The 25,095-nt window shown below is 39.9% G+C and overlaps 1 protein-coding gene across 9 annotated transcripts in view; it reads right to left on the bottom strand.

Annotated features, from left to right (window-relative positions):
* phldb1b (pleckstrin homology-like domain, family B, member 1b) overlaps nt 1-25,095 on the bottom strand; it is a 113,604-nt gene that overhangs the window by 58,014 nt on the left and 30,495 nt on the right. For all 9 annotated transcript variants that reach the window (XM_034603974.1, XM_034603973.1, XM_034603972.1 and 6 more), the window contains 2 exons: nt 22,574-22,697; nt 20,548-20,718 (listed from right to left, as the gene is read on the bottom strand). In XM_034603974.1, coding sequence (XP_034459865.1) covers nt 20,548-20,718; nt 22,574-22,697 — 295 coding nt within the window. The remainder of the gene's footprint in view (nt 1-20,547; nt 20,719-22,573; nt 22,698-25,095) is intronic.

Consider the following 25,095-nt stretch of genomic DNA (forward strand, 5'->3'; position numbering starts at 1 on the left):
GGTCACGACCACACTTGTGAATCAAGGCAGCTGTTCTAAAAACATTAAATTTCCCTGAACTACAAGAAATCTCTTCACAAACATTTCTGAAATAACTTAGATGTACAGTTACATCACCTGAACATTCACTAAGTAGTCGGTGGCCATCTGTCAGGTAAATAATAAGGAAATGATTGACAAATATAAGCAGTTAGCTCTTATAAACTGATTGGAGAAGGATTGTATTTATTTCTGAGGAAAAGAGTATTAATCGAAAAAGAATAAGATTGTATGAGGTGATAAGTGCAAGCTAAACGCCCTGTGTGTGATACAGAAACCACAGGAATAAAAAGCTATAATTAACCTTGTGCAATATTCACCTAAATTAAATAGAATGACTGCAATATTTTATTTTATTGTACATTATATTTTGTAAATACATTATATTTTGTAAATACTCTATTAATGTATATTTTATATTATTATTATTGTTGTTCTTTATTAATCATTTAATTTATTTTTTAATACCGAACTTACTTTTTTCAATCGAGCTTTGAAGAAATTTCTTTCACTCTTTCACCACGGGTGTGACAGTATCTTGAACATTTAGTCTCTCAGACAAAGCAAAGACCTTGGAAAACCTTCATGAAAGTCAACACTGTTTGTTACTGGAACAACGTGTCTTTCTGTTTCTGTACACACTGTAGTGTGTCTTGCACACAAGTTAGAATCCTAAGCTTATAAATAATTGCTGACTAGCACAGTGGCAGTGGTAAATAGCATTTAAATTGATATTTTATATCGGTACAATAAATGCCACATGTTGGGTGAGCCAACAGAGTTTTGCTTGTTTGCATTAGTATGTCTTTTTTACCTCCAGTATCTGGATAAAGTGGTGCAGAAGCCTGATTTTAAAGTTTCCATCAGCGTTCCCCTCAGTGGTTACAACACTATCCTCAACATAATTTTGGTTTGTATTTTCCACAGTTGAAAGGGTTTCTGTCAATAGTTGGACGTTTCATCAGCAGGAAAATGAGCACACCATCAGTTCGGTCATGAAAGGAAAAACAAAAAGATGCTGAGTAAGGCCTTTGGAAGCAGCCATCGGGATGTTAATACCGCGGTCTGCAGAGCCACGTCAGCTCAGCCACCGTGTCTTCATGCTCTCCACTTCAGGCGTCATCCGACTCCTTCACCTAGCTCCTGTTTCCTCTGGATTCTGCCAGCAGCGCTCTCCTCCCGTCACCTCACGTACTCCTAACTCGGACTTGCTCTAACACGATTTCCCGAGTAAAGATCAATTCAGGCGCTTCATAGAAGAATGCTGGGTAAAAGAGCATAGCTTGAAATCGCATGTATCTGACACAGTCATAACAGAGCTGGCTCTGCGTCATTTTTACTCAGCAGTAGGGTAAAAACAGTGAGAGGAGATGTGGGAGAACAATGTTGACTTCAGTTCTGCACCTCCAACAGTGTCCTTTTATAAATTACTTGATAAAGTCCTGCTTTAGGGGTAAATGAAGATCCTATCAGTGAGATATTATCTGGTTGTATAACTATTGTTATACAACCAAAAACCATGAAGAGGAAGGTTGTTATTTAACAGCATATATCTTAAATTATACACTAATACCACCTCCTTTTGAATTTCAGGTCCAGTAAATTCATAGCTGGCAGCAGTAAAATTATTGACATCAAAAGACCATGAAGATATTACAGAAGAGGCATCTTTTAGCTCAAAGTACCACAGATGGCATCAAGCTGGCTTTTTTTCTATGTCTTTCTATTCCAAAAATAATTATATCACAATCATCAGCTGTAGCCACTACCTTTTAAATTCATATTAGTTAGTTAGTTAAGTTCATAGTTGTTCATTTGCATTTAAATTACAACACTGTACACACAATTAGCTTGGCTCTTAACAATCAGGGATTCTGAAGATATCAAATAAACAAATAAAGTAGAATGTCACTCAGTAGAGCACATACCTCTTCCAAAGCCCAACAGTCCCCTCACCAGACCACATTTGAATTCACTAGATCCAGATTTTTATTTGGCTCAGCACAATGTTGCACACACTCATAAACATCAGCCGCTAAAACATCAACAAGATCCATAAATCATTCTCTGAAAAGTCAACCAACATGTTTAAAAAACGCCCTCTCACAACGTGTAAGAAAGTGGAAGAAAAAAAGTCTGGTTCCGCACCCTTATCCGGAGATGCGCCAAAATTCAATGGGACCTTCCCTGGGTGATGCCGCACTCCTCAAATTTCATGGAAATTAGTTAAGTAGTTTTGTAATTCTGGATTAAAACTGGAAAACAATTTTTTTTTAAACTAAATGGACAAATCTCCAAAAAGTTATCATACACATTTGTTTTCTATATGTTATGTATATACTGTTTTTCCCACAACTTATTAACTTCAGTTGATGCTTTGAAAGTTAACACAGAGTATCTGTGAGTAAATCACACATACAATTGTCCAGCGTGGTGATATCGTGTGCATGAACATACAGGCACCACAGTGGTGCAGAGGTTTTTGCTGATGGATGAGAGAAGACACTTCTCTCCTCTGTTCTCTCAGCACAAACTGCTGCTGGCAGCTGACACTCACTCACACACTGAAAGCTCTGCTGCCCCTGAGGGCACCCTCAGCACCCTCAGCGCCCTGTCTGTGGTCACTGACAGGACAGTTGCCACCAGGGATGAGTCAGCAAAACAGAGCACACACACACACACACAAATACAGTCTACACATGCAACACACATGCTCATTCAGAAGCAGTGGCTATGATGCACCATTATTATATATTTGTATAGCCCATATCAACAAATCACAATTTGACTTTCTAGTTGCATAGAAATAATGATGTTCAATTTAATTGCATTGTTTCACTATCATACATTATCTTCAAGCTCTCACTACGTTTGGAATCAGAAGTTGGACTAGAGTGTTAATGAGTAATTAATGTCATTGTCAATTACAGTAATGATTTTTTAATCAAATGTAACAAAACAGCAAAAATGTCATCACAATTTACCAAAACCCAAAGCATGTTTACATCTTGTTGTATTTGTCCAGTAGTCCAAAAACAATACGATAAAACTATTGTTATTCTCATACAAAAATGTCCTCAAGTTTTAGAATTAGCAGATCATAACATATCAATTCATCATTAGTGTTGTGAAATAATTCATTCATCAGCTTATTATTTCAACACTTCAGATAAAAGACTTTTGTAGAACAATTACACAAATATAATATTAGTTGCCAGTCAAAATCAATGATTGAGAATATTAAATGATCAACCAGCTCTAGTAAAGGTTTCTCCTACTTTACATTACCTAAACCAAAATGAAAACAGCCTCTCTGTTCAGAAACCCAGACTTCAGCATCTGTCTAAAATTACCTGGGTGATATTCAATAATATTAGCTCCCTCTTCACAAACAAAATATTTGTCCGTTCTACTCATTTCATGAAGGTGAAAATACTTTAATTTGCATCCCTTTGTCCGTGTTGGCAAACACAAAACACGCGTCTGTCTTTACCCACCAGGGTTTGTGACAGATAAAAACATGAAAATGTGAAATACAGGCCTGCAAATATTTCACATCAAAACTATTCCCAGCAGCTACAAATTTGCAACAGTTGCAAAACTTGTTCAATAAAAGTCTCAAACAGATTCGCACCAGATCATTCTTTGGAAAATTACGACGTCTTCAATATCATCCAGTGAAGATGATCTTGTCCTCATCCTCACTAACATTTCCCATTCTACAGGGTGAAGAAAGAAAAAGGGAAAGTTCCACTGCCTCACACAGGGGCTGAAGCTCTACCCCTGCCACTTAGGGACATGTTTTAAGAAGTCGGTGGGACGGTTTGAGGTCCTATCGGTCCTGCTGGGGAAGCTAGCACCAGATGTGTAGAGGCAGAGGACCAACAACCAGGAGTGTGTTGACCCAGTGTGGGCCCGTCTAAGGTAAGTTGTATCCTTAACTACATCAGTGTAAAGTGATTGGTTGATGCCTTTACTTATGGTCCAAACTATTTTCTTTATAATCTCCGATCCCGAATTAGTCAGCGTTTAATATTCTACATAATCGTCCCAAAATAACTCACATCTTTGTTCAGTTAAAAAAAGTTAAAAAACTATTTATGAAGCAAAGCCAGTGTCAGGCAGAACACACAGCATCTTCCTAATCAATCCATTGACTTGTAGTGAAATGCTGCCTGTGAAGACCATTACTGGCAGTCTCTTGATACCAATTAGCACTCATCTAGTCAAGCAGTACAACACCGCACAGCTACTTATCATGATGGATCCTCCGCAGCGAGGAGCCACCCTGCAGGGAGCGTCAGACAATAGATCTCGTCTAAGTAGCAGTGGATTTATGATCCTGTGAGACATGGAGCATTTATCCAGGTCCCTGGAACGGTTCGGAATATGGAGATGCTCTAAACAGGCCATGTATCATACTCATAGGCGAGAAGGTGGGGATGGTTAGGATCATAAATCATACAGTCATCCATTAAAGCGCACCCTCGAATGTGTTGACACAGAGAAACTGCAGTGCTTCGTTTCGCAATTACGGGAATGACAGTTTAATTTAATGGAAGCACTTGTGTAAAGTCAATGAACTGGGAATGACCGATGTATGAAGAGAGGCCTGTTGGGATAGTTCCAACATTTAAAAACCAAGATTGAAGGAGCAGAAAAAAACGGAGCTAGTCAATAGCTTATGTCAACTGTAAATTTACGTAACAGCAGCTGTTTCTGGTCTCAAACACCAGTCTCCACCCAAATAAAGGGGCTTTTTCTCACCTTATCTCCAGCACTGACCAGAACTTCTGCAGACATACCATTCTCATATCAACCAAACCAATGGGTGGAGTTGTTGACCATCCATTAACCACACCCCAAACCACTAAATCCTCTATTTAGACTGGGAGGGCTTTGGGTGAGAGATGTTTGGGATGAGTCTGTTTTTCTGGCATGTCTGTGCTGCTCAACACATTTATGATTCCTCACAATTACATAACTGGGCTCAACATTCAAATGGTCTTAGCTTCTTCGGAAAGCACCAAGTTAGCAGTGAGTTCTGTACAATTCTGTATGAGCAAAGCACTAAGATGCTTTCTTTCGAGAAAAGAAATGTCCAGAGTTTCCAAAAAAGTAACACAAAAAAGGAGCACAAAAACGTTTTCCAGTACCGATCCAAAGTCCTCCTGTGCAGCCTGAGTTTCAACCTGTGAGGCCTCGTCTTCAAAGGACATGTTTTCCTCAGTGATCTATGTAGCTAATCAGCTGCGGTGACAGGAAAGGTGAACCCTGGAGGTCGAGCTCTCTGGGGATCAACTTTCTCCACAGCAGAGGGGTGGTCTCTTTGACATTTATTAATGAAGTTTCAAAAGGTTCAGCTACTGTAGCAGTAAATGTTAGATCCAATGAGAAATGGCATCATTTCCTCCGCCAAGGAGGTTATGTTTTCTTCATTTGTCTGCCTGTTATTTAGCGGGATTACGTAAAAACCAATTACCACAAAACTCGGTGGATGGATGTGGTATGGGTCAGGAAAGAAGCAAATCAATGTTGGTGTAAACCCGGACCAGGAGCCAGGACATTTTTTCCCCTCTTTCTTTAACATAGTAAGGAAGGGGACTTATCAACATTTTTGTCAATTTCTCAGAGAATAATTCGTGGATCTTGATGGAAAAATCGGACATGTTTGGGGGACTGATACTAATGAGGTTGTGCAATTCGGTGCATAAAAATCTGAATCTAGTGAATTCAGGATTTTTAAAAGCCGTCTCTACTGCAACTTTTGCACCAATGTAGCCTGATATCTGGACACTTCCACCTCAGATGGTGAGGTGACAGCGGCAGTCCTGGTCAGGTCATCTGATCCAAACAAATGTATTTTGGTTTCATCTCGAACCAATTCATATTCTTTGGCTCCAGTTTCCACTAACAATCCTTGTGCCAACTCAGAAGCTCTTTTCCGTCTGTTTTCATGTAGTTGGTTGCGAATATAGCAAACTGTGTGTGGCATCATTTTTCCAAGGACAACCACTGCACCACAATCTGGTTTCAATTTTTCAGGCAATTCCAAACCATGTGGAGGTTTTTTAATAACCTTGTTCTTGCACTAAGCCTTAATTGAAAAAAACATACGAGTCATTTTCGTTGACTTGCTCTGACGTATTTTGGGGCTCATATTTTCACTATTCACATTCAAAATAACAAACATCAATCACTTCTATGTACCAGTCACCAACAGTCCATTAGCAGTGATTTGGATATCTTCTGTTGTGTGCAGTATCAGCCCCACATTTGACATGACTGTGTTAGTTTCAGTTATTTAAAACACACCAGTATCTCTTTTTCCCCTCCTTCACCAGAACCCCCTGACCCAGGATAAGCATGTCAAGATTCTTCCAAGAGCCAGCGGTTCACAAACATTTTAGGATTAGTTCTCTGAAAGGCTGACGTCAGTGAAATGAGCTGCAGACACTGAGATCAGTTTAATCAACGGCTGCTTTTCAGACTCTTTCCAGCAGGAAAATATGACACATTGCCATTTTCTGAATTACAAGGCATGAAGTCATATAGAACAGGACGGGCAATGTTGGTAAGAGGGATTGAAGTCACAGAGCGGAGGAAGAGTGGTGTGTGTGTGTGTGTGTGTGTGTGTGTGTGTGTGTGTGTGTGTGTGTGTGTGTGTGTGTGTGTGTGTGTGTGTGAGAAGTGAAACCCCCTCCCCAGTTAATCAGTTAGATTGATTCTCTCATCGGTGTGTGAGAGAACAATTTCTTCTCCAACACTCCAGGAACTGTTCCTCTAATCACCGCCTTCATCACACAGAGTGCACTCTGAGCATTACTGCAAGAACAGCATCCTTCAGCCCTGCACTGTGCTGTGCTCCAGCGTGGCTCCACTTTAACAAAGAAACAACCAAATACTATCAGGAATGTGGGTTAAAAGTGCAATATATGTTTATATATATATATATATATATATATATATAAGAAAATTTGGATTTCCATCAATTATATTATTCTGTAAAAACAGAATACCTGTATGGATTTACCATAAGGCTCATCATGTGGAGTGAGGACATACATTGTACTGTAAAGGTCATCACTACCTTCCCACAAGGACACTATGATCCCATTCTCTGATAAAACTACAGGAACACATAAGTGGATTATAGAGCACATACTGTAAAGGAAACAACTGCTACAGACTGAGTCAAGGTGGCGATCTATAAATAGTCTTTGTCAGTCAGCAAAATAATAGGACATGGAGATTTTCCCATAAAATAATCCTTAGAGGAGCCTTTTTAAGGAAATACGTGTGCACTACCATTTAATACATTTTGTGAAGTATAAAACATGTGTTAAAAGATATGTTGAATTTGCTTTGTTTTTGTTTAATTTCACCCAGGTCTTCCAGGCAATATAAGTCTAATACGGCTTTAACTCTTGATTAGTTTCATTGTTGATTCATCTATCAATGATTCTTACAAAACGATCAGTTACAAATGCCTGTCACAGTTCAAATTGATTGATTGATTTTTCAGGTTTGTCCGACCAACAATCCAAAAACTAAAGTGACTCAATTTGCTAGAAGAAAATTAATATTTTTAGACACTATTTTCATGATCCATTAAATCATTTGTAAAGGCTAAATACTCTTCAAATATGAGGATCTGCATATTTTCTTTTATGTAAAAAAGTATCATAGTTATTTATCATTTGGATTTAAAACAGAAAAAAACAATAAATCGTCCTATTCTAGAAGTTCAAACCAATAAATAGTTAGGGTTCATCAATAGACCAATCAATTAATTGAGCAGCATAAGTAAAGCTGAACATGGAACTTTCTTTATGGCAGCAAGAGCTCATGGGTACTCATGGATACTGTACTATTTAAAACTATTTGCGAAAATTACAGAAATAAGATTCAGAACATTTGGTACATTTTTCAAGAGATTTTCTTGTGTGTGTATAGTTAGGATATCCTTTAAAAGAGAAAACAGACATGGGAGCACAGAATTGGGGGAAAGCACTTCTGTAACCAGGAGCAGCTCCTGATAGAAGACAACTGTACTAACTCCTGTCGTTAAAGAATTACTGAAATCCAGTAGAGGATTTGAACCAATCAAGGTCCAGTATTGTGGCTTGGATTTAAGTCTAAGGAAATATTAAATACATTATTTACACACATAGAACATTTTTCTAATCCTGAGTCAGTCTAGAAAAAATCATTAAAAAGGAACATCTACTAAATCTACTAACTTAATGCCAGAGCTGTCAGGATTAACAATTTTAAAAACCCTTCTGAGTATTTATTTGGGACTATTCAGGCCAATCAGCATTAATGCCACATCATGCCTCAAGGGTACTGTGGCATTAGAGAGAGAAATGGTTGGCAGCACTGGACCTGATCTGAAAAGTGTCTGTGGTACAAATATTCCATGGGTTGTGGTGCGGCCACATTAAATCTTTCCAGAGCGACGGCCTGGCCTCAAGTACATTTCCCAGAAGATTAGATCAGAGGAACCAGAGGTGGTCAGAGCGAGAACGCTTCACATTCTACCAGAGTGAGTTCATGTAGAGTCAGGGGAGTTTGGTTAAAGCGCTAGAGTTACACTTATATATGTTAAAGAAATGCTATTCTGTAAACGTTACATGCTAGTAACACTGGCTCTGCTCTGTTGAGTAGCACATCACGTCTGTGGCTTCAGATCTGGCTCACGAGTGTTGTCACATTAGACTCTCTGCAGCAGCCTGTCTGTCAGAAGCTGTGAAAACACATTTTCATCTCAAGCATGTTCACAGGATCACTGTCACCCAACACCACGGCAAAAAGAACAAGCAGAAAGCGAAGAAACCTGAATACTGGTGGTTTAACGTTATCTGCAGTACTGTGGAAGTCTTTCTTCTTGGATTTTCTTTTGAGGAAGTTTCCATATGTACAGCAGCTTTTCTTCTCATGTTCAGATATGATGGTTGTTGCCAGTTGTCAGATTTATAAGGAACGTACAAGCAGATTCCGAGAGCTCTGACAATAAATAGTGGGATCATCTGAATTTTGTTGGAGAAAGAAGTGCAGTAGAGCGGTTTAGGCAGCCTGGTTCTCTACTCAGTGACAGCTGTTTGGTAAATAACTGAGCTAATCAGAGCTTTGTTGGTAGGATTTAAAATACGTCATCTAAGAAACTGAACAGACACAAAAAAAAGTTTGTACTTGCAGGTTTTTTAAGTTGGCTTAAAAACATAATAACTCCTAAATCGGCAGCAACAATTGGTCAAGATGACAAACAGGAACTGCAGCTAATGACCACTACTACAAATAACCGATAATTATCGACTGACACTTTCATTGGCTGGATGAATATGATAATCTGTTTTCAGACCTGCAGTGAACTTTGGATAATCTCCTGACATTCTCCAAAGGGGCTATGTGAGAACACAAGTGAGAGGCCCTGAGCTTTCTCCAGAATTTCTCCGGCTAGCCCTCTAGTAAAAACTCAGGGTAATCTCGGAGTGAGCCCATATGTGAATACAGCAGGAGATTCTCCCGAGGATTCACAGAGAGCGAGTTAATGATGTAATGAACATAAGCAAAACTGAAAAAAAAAAAAATGTAATTATACAAATATCTAAGGATGAAAAAGAGAAGAAGAAGTTGTCAACTGAAAAAGACAGCAAGATTCAAGAGCTTTTGCTGATAAAAGTCGACACTGGTGTCAATGTGCTGTGAACAAACACACGTGATCTCCGCAGTGGAATTAATAAGTTTACATCGTGTCTCTGCCTGCTGCATCATCCTTCACCTGAACACTCCAGAGATGTCTGTGTTGCTGTGAACACGTCTGAGCGGAGAACCTCCTGCTGCGTTGTTCATGTGTGAAAGACAAACTCCAGAGAAAGTCCGGACCCATTTCTGCAGACATCCTCCAGAGTTCATGTGTTAAAAACAGCTTTAGTGATGTTGAATTTCAGTCAATATCATTTGGTGACATGAATGACAGCTCTCTTGGTGAGGTTCTTTACATTCTTGTTTTACCTTTGTGACAAAAAACACTATTGACTTATTTATCTGTGACACACAAAAACAAAATGTAACAGTAACACGAGTACAGAAGAATCATGGGGTCAGCAAGCTGACAGTAACACTTAAAAAAAGAGCTTATACTATATGTACAAAATTATTTACAGTACATAATCTGCTCTTCTACAACAGCTTAGAGAAAATCTTAAAGGTGCCCATTGTTACTTTAGATATTTTCCGTGATGATGAGACGACTACACATATCAGGAGCAGAGGAAATCTTCACTTCTATATTGCCTTGACTGGAATTCAGATAGCCGAAAATCTGTGTAAAACCCTGAGGCTATGGAGCTTCGCTGCACATCACTCCACTCATCCTTTCAGCCGAACTGTGCTCTCCAGGTCAAAGAACTAACAGCAACTTTTTATCCACTATTAGTTTACTGAGAGGCAAAAAAAAATTGTGATTTTGTTGTCGTGCATGACAAAGGCGTTGCCACTATACCAGGTCACTAAAGTAGCAGAGGAGGTGTAGACAAAGGGATGCCCGCAACTATGGCTGACAGTTGCTATGGAACGCTGATGGTTTACAGCCTCAGCAAAGGCCAGAGAGTCAAGCCCACCAGTTAATCAATGACTGCCTTTCACTGAGCCAGGGCCCATCAAACACAGATGCACATACCAGAGAAAGATATGGGACTGGTCTGAAAGGAGTATACAGGGAAGAGGAGGAGGAGGGGTCAAAGCCTGCATTCACATTAGGAAAAACCATCCGAGCAAACACAAGTTCAGAAGAAATGGCTTGGAAGAAGTGATCACATGTTCGAACCAGTCTGATGCCACTATGGAAGATTTCTCCACAAGTCCTTAGGCATGAAAGACCATGCAGGTCATCTGTCCTTACCCTTGGGTACGACTGATAAAACATTGTCCAAACAGTCGCAGGTGTTGCAGACCTTCATGGTCACGGTTACAATAACAAACACACAGTTACGCTTCTGGAATGGTGACAGTTTGGTAACCTTTTACGACTTTACGCATAAAAACTACTTTATTACGCTTAAGAAAAGATTGTGGTTTGGGCTAAAGTAAGTGCTCCCTCCTCCGGCCAAGAGAACATTATACAACTGTTTGCACAGTCTGAGTCATGCCCCTCCTCGAGAGTAAACTAAACTTTATGTGTAACATTAGTGGAATGCTCCTTTAAAACATTCTGTCCCATTCACATCCCCTCTGCTCTCACAGCATCCACATCCCACAGACCAGATGCAGCCTCTGCAGCAGTGCCGTCAGCTGCCGTCTCTAGTGGACGCTCATCACAATTAACGGTCGGAGGCTGGTTACTGCTTGTCCAAACAGATGTTACCTCCCTGCCCAGCCACCCCCCGTCCACTCCCTCCCACCCTCTCCTTTTGTCACAACTACTTGAGCCAATCCCCTGCTGTTAAAACATGCTTCCACAGGCAGATGGCTGCAGGTCTGAGGATCAATCAGTATCAAACAGAACAGTGTGAGCTGTTTTTTTTAATTCAGATGACAACTAACATCCCAAGCTGCTGTAGTAAACTCAGTAAAATCATATGTCCACAAACCTGTCACTTACTGAATTCAGACATGTCCAGGTTTAAAATACATGAAGTGACCAGTGCAATTGTACAGGTTGTGTACCTGCATACTTGTCAAGCTTTTCACAGGTATAGTTTCTCTGTACTCCCCCTGTCACATTTGCTTTGGTTTTAATTTTTGTCCGGTTATAAACTATTGCTTTCAACTGTTCCTGGCTGGTTTTATTTTTATTTGGCTGTAAGAAGGACCTGCTTTTATGAGAATAAAGTCAATCAAAATGTTACTACCTTTAGTTTGTTTGTAAAAAGCAAACAAGCTTCAAAACTCATTCCCATTACTGCTCCCAATCAATCATTTACTGTAAAGTCAGCAGTAAACTGAGATTCCAGACACTTATGAATCATGTTGTGTGGTGACTTCGAGCTGTAAATTCACACACTGTGGGATAGTTGCCAGAAAGTTGTGTACACGTGATGGATACTGCTGTGAATGTTCCACAGGTGGACATCTACAACATGACAGAATAACACATTAATAAAATGGCAAGGGGAAAATATAGAGCATTAAATACAGTGGTAAATTAGTGATTTGGGACTAAACAATCGTCTCTGCTTCTAATTCAAACTGCATCAGATACAGACAGAAATGCAAGAAAAAAACTGAGTGATTCAGTTTAAATAATATTTTTGTTTTGTTAAGAACAATTATAAAGTAAAAGGAAGTTTTCAGTGTAAAATACTCAAGTGCAATACGACAATTTTGTTGTTAAAGAATTAGGATATGTAAATTCAACTGTTGAGCATAAAACCTAAGTTATATTTACAGTCATAACTGTGCAACTACAGTGAAACCTCACATTGGGTGTGTGGAAGAAAATCATATCTTGAAGCAAACATCACTCATCCAATAACTGATCCATTGGATTGGTATCGGTGCCAATATGAGACCGACCTCCTGTAAACGTTGTTTCTGAGGACGAAGGTCCTCTAAACTGAAGGAAGCATATTCTCTTAATCAAACCATGATTTATTTTGTAACCAAGGAGTTTTGTGACTGAACTCTACCAAACCATGGTCACAGCCTTAACCGCCTGCTTATTATTGTTGCCATGATGAAAACCTGTTGCTGGTAAACTCCTACAGGTTGTATTATTGGTAATTATTTGTTATTATTAATTATTGATGATGACAAAGGTGCGGTATGTTGCTGTTGGTACATTATATTTCTGATTCTGATTCTGATATTGGGTCGTATCTGAAATGAGATGGAATCTTCCTTATTTTTGAGTCTGTTATCTGTTAGTCTGTTATCACTTACTGTTGACTACAGTTCACTGTTAATCTCTAGCACATCTGTGTAGATGTGTCATTCTTATCTTTATACCCAACCAACTTAAGATGAAACCACTTCCACATTGCTTATGGTTATAGCTTCGGTCGCTGCACTGAGGCTTAGATCATGCCAAAATGGGCGTGACTTCATCTAAACTAAATTAGAAACATTATGAACACGCCCAGTTCAGCAGTGGCCATAGCAACCAAGGTTGTGGTGGTGGCCCTCAGAAGATAAGACAGACAAGGTGACCGGTGGAAGCGGGAAAGTACAGTATTATGATAAGCAGTTGGTACCTTGGGCTCTCAGGGTGACTTGCTGACACAAGGTATTTCTTAGTAGAACAAAGTATTGAGATAGACAAAGTGAGTTAGGTTAAATGGGAGTGGATTAAGGAAAAGAATAGGATTAAGTACCCAGAAGCTACTCATGTATGGATGGATCAGATTGGGGTGGCATTGGTAACTTTTCAACTAGTATTGCTCATTTTCTCCTCAATGCATCAAGCTTCACTTAATGCTGCTGCTTAAAACATCTGAGGTTAACCTGAAAACGTCCACAAGATTTCCTTCACATGATCTCTTTTGAGTTGGACGAATTGTTGGCAAATGACGAGTTTACATCTAGGAAAAACAGACGACTGATATATTGAATTGGTGCTTGGGAATTGGCAGATATCCTGATTTGAGGGATCAAAATCTGTTTGGAAAAAGAAACAAACGGAGGAGTGCGTATGTCAGCATTGCCTTGACAATTAAGAGGAGAGGTGAATCTGAAACTTCAAGGTTCGGTTTCAGGAGTAAGGAAACCTCTTTCAAAATCAAACTAAACTGGTTACTTGTATAGCACATTTGTCCTATGTTATGTTCGTTTCATGAATACGTATTAACCATTTAGAAAAAGAGAGAAGAAGAAGAAAGAAAAGAAGAAAAAAGAGCTTATAAAGAATAGTTGGGATTTCATTATATAGAGTGAACACAACCCTGGTCTACTCAAGGCACTGGTGTATTTGTAGTATTTATCCACTGTCTCATTTGGACATATTGCCTTGACCTTAGTGTAGTCAGAGGATGTGAGGTCAAAGACAACATGCAGGAACACACACACACACACACACTAACCCAGCGTATGCACACCAGCTGCTGCCAGCCTCTTTCTTCTCTCACACATGTCTGACCTGTGCTCTGGGCCTGCTGGAGCAGCCCTCTACATCACATCTGCAGCCACCTGATGAGCATTTATCTTAGACTACTCTCTTTACAATGGGGTCAACACAATATGTCAGAGATGACAGATGTTGAGAAGGTGAAGCAGCAGAGACATGACCACATTTCCAAAGGAGTGTGTGTGGTGCAAACGGCTCAGAGAGAAGGCCCCCGGGGGTTAGAACTGTCTAATATGAGCAGAACTCAGCGACCCAGAGGCCTCTGGTGAAGCAGAATGCACAGAAGGAAAGCTCTCTTCTATTCCAGGTACCAGCCCTGATCAGGTCACACTGGCAACAAGGAATAGCTGTGTAACAGTAGACAGACACATTAGGGTCTGGTTATGCCAGACTGCAGGGGGGCGGGGGTGTTCTGACAGACCTGTATATGTTTGTAGTCTATAAACAGAACTCACATGGAGGCAGGGACGTAGAATGCTGGGGACTGGGTGGCAGGAGACAGCCAAATTGGAGCAGGTGTTCATGTTGGATATGTGGAGTGAAAGACCAAACTCCATTCAAAAAAGCTGCCAAGTTTAACTTTGATTCCATTTAGGTAACATGTTTAGCGTTCAATTATGAATTAAACAACAAATTCATGTCGAAGGGATGATTAGAAAACAATCGGCATAAAAAATAATACGAAACAGGCCTTTATGTAAACATAATCGAAACTTTCATAATTTGCTAGCACAGCTAACTGCGCCCACTAGGGAGAACTTCAGTGGACGACTTAGCTGAGAAGGAACATCATTATAGTGGAATTATTAAAAACTAGGGTAAGTAATGTTCGCTGGCTGTATGCCGAATGGAACAGAGACTCATTTTAATATATAAAAAGTAAGTCTTGTTCTATTATATAAACATTCAACCGGAACAACAGAGGCATGTTGTATTTTTGATCTTTTCGAGCGGAGGTTTTGCACGTTAGCTGGAAAGAAAAGTGAAGCTAAAATGTGTCATTTTCCACATCAGCAGAAAAGTGTCCACACTCTGTTAGCTAGCCACATAAAGTAGCATGTAAGGATCTAGTTGTTAGTCCGTTATTTGTCCGCAGTTTTCCTTCAGTCAACCACAGGCTTCACTAGTTACAAGCGTGAAGCGAACACACACACACACAAACACACCGTACAACTATAACAGTAGAAGCAGGACTTACTTTAACTCCAGTGAATGAAACCTCTCTCTCCCTCCGATGTTTTCATCGCCTCGGCTCCTTTAAATAAAGCCACGTGTTTTCCTCTCTGCCAGTTTAATTTGGAACAACGGGCGCGTTTATGAGCTTTTTGTCCCGACGCGCTTTTGTTATGATAATCCTTAAATAGACTTAATATATTCTGCTCATATCTGAGGGCTCACTAAACAGTGTGTGAGCTGCCCGGACACTTGTTAAACCGCGGCTCCATCCGCTGCTGCTGCCGCTGCTGTGTTGGTATATCCCAGCTCTTTCAAACCAGTGCGGGAGTTCTACTGTCTGCAGTGGGATCCCTGCTCCATTGTCTCCTTCCCGGGGCCATTCACACGCTGGAGACGCGGTATCTCACCCACACAGTGTGGAGGGAAGAAACAGCTGGTTCACACACACAGTCAGTCACCTCAGAGCCACTGCTGTCAGAGAGAGAGTGAAGCGGAGGGAGGAGGAGCAGGAGGGATGAAAAGAAGGTGGAGACCCCGATCCTGAGTCAGAGAGAGGGAGAGAGAGAGAGGGAGGAAGGGAGAAGGTGGAGATCCTGAGTCAGAAAGAGAGGGGGGAGAGAGAGAGAGAAGGAGGGAGAGAGAGAGAGAGAGAGAGAGAGAGAGAGAGAGAGAGAAGGAGAAAGGGAGAAGGTGGAGATCCTGAGTCAGAAAGAGAGGGGGGAGAGAGAGAGAGAAGGAGGGCGGGAGAGAGAGAGAGAGAGAGAGAGAGAGAGAGAGAGAGAGAGAGAAAGGGAGAGAATAGGTGGCAGAAGAAGGTGGAGATCCTGAGTCAGAGGGAGAGAGACAAACAGAGAGAGAGAGAAGGGGGGGAATCCTCTTCCTGAGTCAGAAGTGGGGTGGCAGAGGGGGAGAGAAAGAGATGGGGGGGGGGGAGTTTCTATCCTGAAGCACACACACATCAGGTAGCTGATCAATACCATATATTACATATGATTTATATTACATGAATGTCAGACCATTTCTGTTTTGGAAACACACTCATGATAGGATTACGTGTCTATAGATAGTTATGAGAGACAATTTTGGTACTATACCGTCATTGTGAGGACATTTTGACGTTGTGAGGACATTTGGGCTGGTCCTGACAAATTAAATTGGCTTTTCGAGGGTTAAGACTTGGTTTTACGGTTAGGATTAGAATTAGGTTTAGGTTAGGGTTAGATTTAGATTTTGTGATGGTTAGGGTTAGGATAAGGGGCTAGGGAATGCATTATGTCAATGTGTGTCCTCACAACTATAGAGAGACGCAGGAGTGTGTGTGTGTGTGTGTGTGTGTGTGTGTGTGTATGTCATATTCTTGTTTATAGCTAAAGAACAAAGGTGAAGGTGTAAAGTAATGCCAGACATTCATTTGCCATAAGTCACATCATCTTAAATCTATAAAAAGCCATAAAAGTACACGTTAAAGGAAAAAGTGAGGATAAGAGTTCCCTTCTTGCACATTAGCCTCTGCAATAAATGTAATGATAATAAAAATGTAGATGTATTGTTATTATTTTTGTATTATTCCTACTGAAACAATACAATTTACTGTAATCGATAAGGGACATGAAAGTCTACAGCTGAAACAAAACTAACAATAGAACATGTAGAATGTGTAAAAATACTTACATTCATATTCTGGTAAATGTATCATCAGCAAACTTAAGTAAAATATCCAAAGTAGTAACCAAAGCTACTGTGGTTTTTTAATATACATATTACATCATGGGCTATTGATACAGATGTATTCATTTGTAAACTGCATATTACTTCTGTAACTTGTCATAGTAGAGTGTTTTAACTGCTGCATATTTAAATATATTGTAATGTATCCTTTTTTAAATAAGTTATAATATATAATATTTTATATGCAAAATCTGAATCAGAAAAGTAATTATAGCTGCCAGATAAATGTAGTTAAGTAAAATGTACAGTGTTTTGTTCTGTCAGAGATAATGTCTTCAGTGAACATTAGCATTAAAGGCCTGTGAATTAAATTTTATGACATACAATGTATCTTAAAATGTATTATCTCGTAATTAAATATTGAACCTCCATAACTTTAACTTACGAGAGACTGATTAAAAAGAACAACCTACATTTCCCATAATGCAACTCAGTATAATATCTACCATAACCCTTACATCACTGTTAATTGTTTTGAAATAATAATCTCCTTGTGTTTTTCTGGATAGGCTGAATCAAAGCGACCAACCGTTGCCCCTTTAAAACGCTCAGAACAAACAGGCTTAGTTTTTACATGCCCTTTCACTGCTGGGATTTCCCTCTGACAGCTCTTCTGATTTATATTGTAAATCCCCGGGGATTACCACTAAACGCACGTTGAGCACATTTTCATTTTGTAACAATACCAACTTCTTTCTGCTTGATTCTCTATAAACTGTAACTCTGGCGTTTCAAAGCCGTTTCCAGCTGTAAACTATTCATCTGCCAGGTGTAGAACTACAGAGAGCAGACAGCGTTACATTCCCTGTGACACATATCAGTGTCAAAACATGTATCACTCATATATATAATCTACCTACTAATTCCACAAACGTCTGTCTTTCTGTATGTGGAATGCATATCTCGATAACTTTTCATTTTATCGGATTCACACTTTACATGTGTATTGTAAATTCTTTTAAAGTGCGGGGCCAAAATCGACGCTAGGTTATTTTAATAATGTGATTATTTTTATTCCACCATATCGATATTAACTCTAAAGATCGTGTTGGTTTCTTAACGGACCTCTGGAATAGCCGACATGTAATAACCATACACGTGAACAGTAATAAAGCAAATTCAGTTTCATTGAAAAACAGTAACTATAAAATCATCACTGCAGATGAACCAGGTAGGATGAACACAAAGATGATCAACAGTATATAAGTGACAGTATATTGTAGAACTGTTTGAGGTGGACTCACTAATGACAAGGAATAATTCTGAAGTAGCTCTGGAGCTTCAACACAGGACAAGAGAACAGACCATTTCAGGCAGGTTTAGAACAGGCACAGCACTAGTAAAACCAACTCATGGGAGGAACCACTAAAGTCTGATCTGCTTCCTGTGTTCAGTTTTGTCTTCCTCCAGCATCACTAAAGAAAGCAACATGTAAACAACTCAGACTATGCCTTTCATGACTTCTTCAGCTCTCCCCCCTGTGCAGGACCCCGACAGTGAACTCAACTTTACCCTCCACACTGATGCTTCCACCATGAAACCCACTCTGCAGCTAAAGTCGGATCTGTCTGGGGGTAGGAGGGGCAGTATAAATAGCACTGTGTCCCCTCTCAGGTTACCCTGCCAGGGCCCAGGTTGAAATACCAACAGACAGAGGGGACATATTGACAGACAGCACACGCACACACACACACACATCACATCACAGAGTCATGCAGGACACTGGATACTGAGTGCAGAGAGCATTTACAACGGAATAATATTAGTCCATGTTGTATGCATGTACTCTTTGCCCTATTAGTATTTCATTGTGAGGGCGAACACTATTTGAGAATGAGTAATAACGCTGCAGCGTGTGGTTACACATCAGCACAGAGGGAAGTTTACACTGTGAGTAATGGTGAGTCGAGTGTCTGTAACTCACGCTCATGCAGACTGGGCTTCCTCTGAGGCTCTGATGTAAACGTCTATGAATGTGACTTAACTGAAACACTTACATTGACCCCACCTACACAACTAATCAGAACAAGTTCAACTTTTTTTCTGATGATTGCGCAAAATGAAAAATCCCCGAACTCCTACACTAGTATATTTATGACTTATTTAATTTTAATGGAGAAGTAAACATTTTTTATTTATTACTTATTTTTGATCATTGAGGATTTTGATCATTTGATTGCTTGAATTACTTCCCCCCAATGGACTCCATTGTAAAATGTCATAACAGCCAGTGGTGGGAAAGGTATTGAAATGTTATACTTGCTTATGTATAATCATTTACCTGTTGATATTATATAGATTTCCTCACTTGGTATGTTTAAGCATATATACCCTGTATTATTGTCCCTAACCCATATATATATATATATATATACATATATACATATATATATACATATATATATATATATATATATATATATATATATATATATATAGATAGAGTTATAAAGAGTTAATATAAAGTTTATATATGATTTCATATAGAGTTTATATATAAGTTTCTACTTTGGCCTCCTTATGGCTGTAATGATGTATGTTGGCACCCCCTTAAAAACGAGATGGTACATCTCAAGGGTTTTATCCTTTTAAAATAAATAATATTAGAACTGATCAAATCTTTACTCCTGATCAACAATAACTTTAAATGTGAAGTAAAGTACTTCACATTTTGCATCAATGTCACATTCCACAGGTCATAATTAATATTGACAATTAAAGCCAACACTGTTCACAATACTGAAAGTGTCAGGTGACATCTCACTTTTGTTCTTCAGCTCAGACACATCACAAAGTGTTGAATCATTCAGGTTCCTTCACTGCAGCTCTGAAAACCTCCATACTGTAATAAGTATTGGAACAAGCGTTGACAACACATTCTGCTATATTTTCCCATTTCTTGACTATCCTTGACTTCAGAAATCTCATCAGATTTCTGAAGGAGTCCAGTTCAATTCACATGTACCTTCTCTACTTCCACTGGAAGCCTTAATTACTATGGGAACAACATTTAAAAAGAAAATCCCAGGGGATCATTTTAGTAAAGTCCTCCACAGCAATCAGTCTAAGATGCAGCAGATTAAAAATCAATGCATCTCCCCTCTGGTTTCTTCATAATATCTGCATGCCTGGGCACAGCAGAGCTCACTCTGTTACCTCATTAACACAGAAACCTCAGGCCGTTCTTCCGTCGATGGCTATTTAGAAGCACTCTGTACATTTTATTGAGCAGACCTGCTGGCTCTTGTGCTGCGTTTTCATTGACCAGGCAGAGAGCTGGTGTATTGATCTCTGGCTTAGCTGGGATCATACACGTTGGTCGGCAGGTGAAATTACAGTGTATGGTCATCGGTTTCCTGTAATGTTTGTTCTACAGAGGAGAACATGGAAAACCATACACAGCAGAGGCCCTGTTGTTATCAATGTGGCCGACAATTTGCTCACACTGCTTTAGACTGCACATCAGAGGTGCTATGAAAGATTCAACAGCAGAAACCATCCAAGTAAATCATAGGGCACATGTTGGAGCTGACTGTTACCTTGTGACAGGCGGACAGGCTGCATGATCTGGAGACCATCTATGGCGCAGAGGTTCCCACAGGGGTGCAGCGTGATGACCCCTGACCTGTTCTCTATGTAGCAGTGCTGGGCAGCCACCCCGGGGCCCTGGATGTTGATGTCCATGGGACCACGACCCAGAGTGGTCTGGCCTGAGGGAGGAGGAAGAACAGTTAGATCAAAATCTGATGTGAAGCAGTAACTGTGGTTCCCCATTCAGACATGTCTTCACAGCCGCAATTAGCAATTTGGGGTTAAGTAACTTGCTCAAAGACACAAACAGGAGGTATTGAACCACCAGCCTTATGGTTAGTGGCCAACCCGCTCTCCTGAGCCAAAGCTGGGTTACATTTATATTCTTGCTGGTAAGAGAGATTTATAATGATAAAAGTGAAAACACAGTTTTGTCATTTTTTCAAATGTATACATTTTTACTATACATTATATTGTAATAACATAATATAATATAAATATCACTATATTACAATTAATATTATTAAAATCTCTTTCTCTTTAAAACCCTTTATTAAGTTCTGTTTAGAAGCTTCGTTGGCATTAATTGCAACTTCCAGGTTTATTTGTATTTGGACAGTTTCTCATTCTTCTCAGACTTCAGAGACTTCCTCAGACTTCATAGCTCTGTGTCTTGTCCTGACTTGTAGTGTGAACTGTGGGGCCTGATATACACACAGGTGTTTGCCTTTCTAAACTTTGTCTAATTCACTTCAAATGGCCACAGGTGGACTTCAGTCAAGTTCTAAAAACATCTCATGGGTAATAAAAGCAAAGAGGATGAACCTGACTTGACAACAATGCAACATTATTACAGACACTGGTTGTGTCAAGTGGTTGGACTCCATCAGGTCTAGATATAATCATGATTATAGTAGTAACAACAACGTAGGTTTGGTTATAAATATCATAGTAAATTATATTTATATATGTAAAGCGTCCTTGGGTCCTGTGAAAGGCGCTATATAAATGCAAGCCATTATTATTATTATAAAGTAGTAAAAGCAAACAATAAATTCTAATAAATATATGGTTATTGTGCTCAACATAATAGTATTAGAAAATATTCTCTGTAAACTTCTGCTCTGCAGCCATGCTTTAAATTGTTTTCTCTATAGATGCCTGATACTTTTCAATAAGTAACATTTACTACAAAATGTACAACCTAGAGCAGTTACCATTGTATTGTTGACTGATGCTCAGTTCTATTTCTTTAACCTGCAAAACTATGTTGACAATATCCCTTTTTAGTCTGTTTGTAACCTGAAGACCTGTCACATAGTTCTGAACGCACAGAGGGAACAGACTGTTTATCAGCTAAATGGGTTAAACAACTCAACCTCAAACAACAAGATGAGATCAGACACTATTTAGGGGAAACAAGGACACAAGAGCACACCTGGTCTGTCCAGATCCTCGAGAGGAGAGGCCAAGAGCAAATAAAATGTCACAGGCAAGTTTTAAAAAAACACACATTGAACATTCAGACACAGACTCTTTGCCTGCTCCTACCATGGACTCATGACAGGGGAATTACCAGCCTGCTGAAGTACAGACACAGACAGGAAGGCCAGCACACAGACGGACAGGCAAGTAAGACCTCAGGTCAAAAAGTCACCGGACAGATTTACAAGATGAAACTGTCCTCGATTGTTCAGACAAAGAGACGGACAAGGACATCAGATGGATATAGAGGTGATAACAGGGTCAGGTCTGCAGAGACACAAGTGTGTGTTGTTGTGGTACCTTGTAATACAATTATCCTAAATATATGTAATTTTTAAAAAGCCATTACCACAATATTAAGGCAATTGTGTAATTATGAATGGGACAATGTCATAGTAATTGTAGGACAAGCTTAGGAAGCATGTTTCAAAAGCGTTTTTCTTAACATGAATGATTCAGTGTATTTTGTAGCAGTGGCATTAGATGTTGGGTCATCGTGTCTCTGGAGCTACAGTAACTGGTGTGTTGGTGTTGCAGCAGCGGTCTCACCCTCAGGCAGGGGCAGCAGGGTGATGGCGGTGCTCAGGCGTCCACTACCCAAACTGACCAGGTGGGGGCGCTCCGCCTGAAACTTCAGCCCCTTTCCGGTCTCAATTAGGTCCAGTGGGGTGCTCTGCAGAAAAAGTCAAAGGTCAGAGAGATTATTATTATCTAAACTTTTGGGTTAAGTAAGAAGTCATCACATTCTGGTTTGGATCTGAATCAGGGGCCTGATCCAGGAAACTTATTTCTCTTTATTAATAGAACTGATATCTTTGAGTGAGTGCAATTTGGTGCAGCCTGATGGTGAGAGGAGTGGAAGGGCCTTGTTGGAGATATGCACTCTACTGAGAGCCATTCTTTGTTTTTAAATTATTTTCAGCAGTTTTTATACTTCAAACTCACTGAGTGGATAGTATCTTTCTTTTGGCAGAAAAACACTTGTGGAACTTGTGGTGTGCCCATAACCATTCTGACTCTTCTAAAGGAGGGTGCTTGTAAAATAAGACTGCACTGGGCAGCTGTGGCTGAGGGGTAGAGCGATCGTCCTCCAACCTGAAGGTCGGCAGTTCAATCCCAAGTCTTCCACATCTGCTGGCCGAAGTGTCCTTGGGCAAGATGCTGAACCCCAAATTGCCCCTCATAGAACAAAAAAGTGCTGCTAATAGATGCACTGTATGAATCTGTGCGTGAATGTAAAACTGTACTGTAAAAGAGCTTTGAGTGGTCATCAAGACTAGAAAAGCGCTATATAAATACAAAACCATTTACTGACTGATTTGATTTTATTTGCATTTTAGCACCATTGATTGTTGGAATTACTCCTTTTGTGCCAATTTTACTTAAAACACACAGAATGTTGTATTACAAATACTTTAGAAAACAAGAATTTAGAAAAACATTTCATTTACAGCTACAGGTGCAATAAAAAATATTGTAGGTGACTGGAATCACCAACACTGAAGGTGTCATTGCAGACGATGCAACATATTGTGTTTAATCTGATAAAGCGTCTACATGTCTAAACCTAAGCAGGTCACATCCTCTGTCTCCACAGCTACACTATGTGTGGACTATCAGTGGCTCTCCATGAATGGGACCCAATAGGCAATCATTTCCTGTCCATTAGCTGAACTAATTGTCTCTGCTTAATAAAAAAAGATATGATGCTCATCTTTGTGTCGAGCACTAACTGTAGTTTTACTGCTTCATCGATGCAGCAGAGCCACAGAGAGGTTCATCCTCTGCTCTGGGGAGGAGAACAGGAGTCTGAATGTTTTCACCATGAGAGGCCATTTCTATAGCTGGCTGCTCTGGCTGTTTACATATTCCTCTACACACCGAGTAGTGTGAGCGTGTATGAGTGTGTGTGTGTGTGTGTGTGTGTGTGTGTGCGTGTGTTAGTTCTGCCTAAGCCAAACCACCATGTGCTGTCGGCTCAGCAAGGGGGAAGGGATGTCGCCATAGCAACTGCACTCCGCAATTAAGAAACATGAAGCTCCTGCAGGGTGTTCAGCGAGCTTGTGATGAGCACAGCAATGTCTAAATGTAAAGACCATTCTGCTTTTCAGTGATGCTCTCACTGTTAAACTAGCCCATACACACACACATAGCAAAATGTATTATTTATTATTGTTGGGTTTCACTCTGCCTTGTAATTCTATTTTATGACTTGATAGGATAGAATTGAACTTGTTCTCCTGCTGAGCAACAGAATTATCATTCATTTGATCTTTATAATTCATTTGATCATTTACCTGTGGTTGTCCTCCTGTTACATGTCAACATGACCTGTGATACAGAAGTCACAAGACTGACAAGACTATTAGCTGCAAGCAGACTGTTCCCTCGTTAGATTCCTATTTAGAAGCTTTAAAAAGTATTTCTATCTGCATTAATAAAAAAGATCAGATTTATTTAACAATTATTTTTCTGTAGCGTAGCACTTTGTGTTTTAACCATTCGTTTTGTTGTTGTGCACCTCTTTGTACTTACTGGGCTCCCACCAATCCCCTGACCAACCAAAGCATATAATATATCAGTCTCACAGGACCATGTCGCTCCAGTGACTCCACATCAGGTCACAATCCAGATCGTATTAACTTGATAAACACCACTTAAAAAGATAGTCCTGTTTATGTTACAGTGCTGAAAATGTTAAATAAACTCTAATGAGTGTGGAGTTACTCCCTGACATGGTCTTGCATTTTAAACCAGCTTTGGCTGCGTCTTTTTGTCCCAGTTTGGAGCCCCTACATTTCTGTTTTACAAAATGCGTGCGATCATTGACTCAGCCTCTCGGCTGGTTAGTTAGTTGTGTGTTTCCTAATAGGATTATGTGATTGTAGTGGTGCTGTCGGTGGAGTGGGGTCAAGACTAAGAGGATTGTTGAGAGACTGGCTGCGAGGCACTGGGAGGCTTCACTGGGAGCGATGGGAGGAGCAGGGAGGGACGCTGCACGATTCATACAGCCTCATCTGCTGTGTGCTGCTGCTCCCATGTGGTGCACACTTCAACAGCTTGCCTCCCTC

Source organism: Hippoglossus hippoglossus, chromosome 13, assembly GCF_009819705.1.
Source record: "Hippoglossus hippoglossus isolate fHipHip1 chromosome 13, fHipHip1.pri, whole genome shotgun sequence".
NCBI lineage: Eukaryota > Metazoa > Chordata > Actinopteri > Pleuronectiformes > Pleuronectidae > Hippoglossus > Hippoglossus hippoglossus.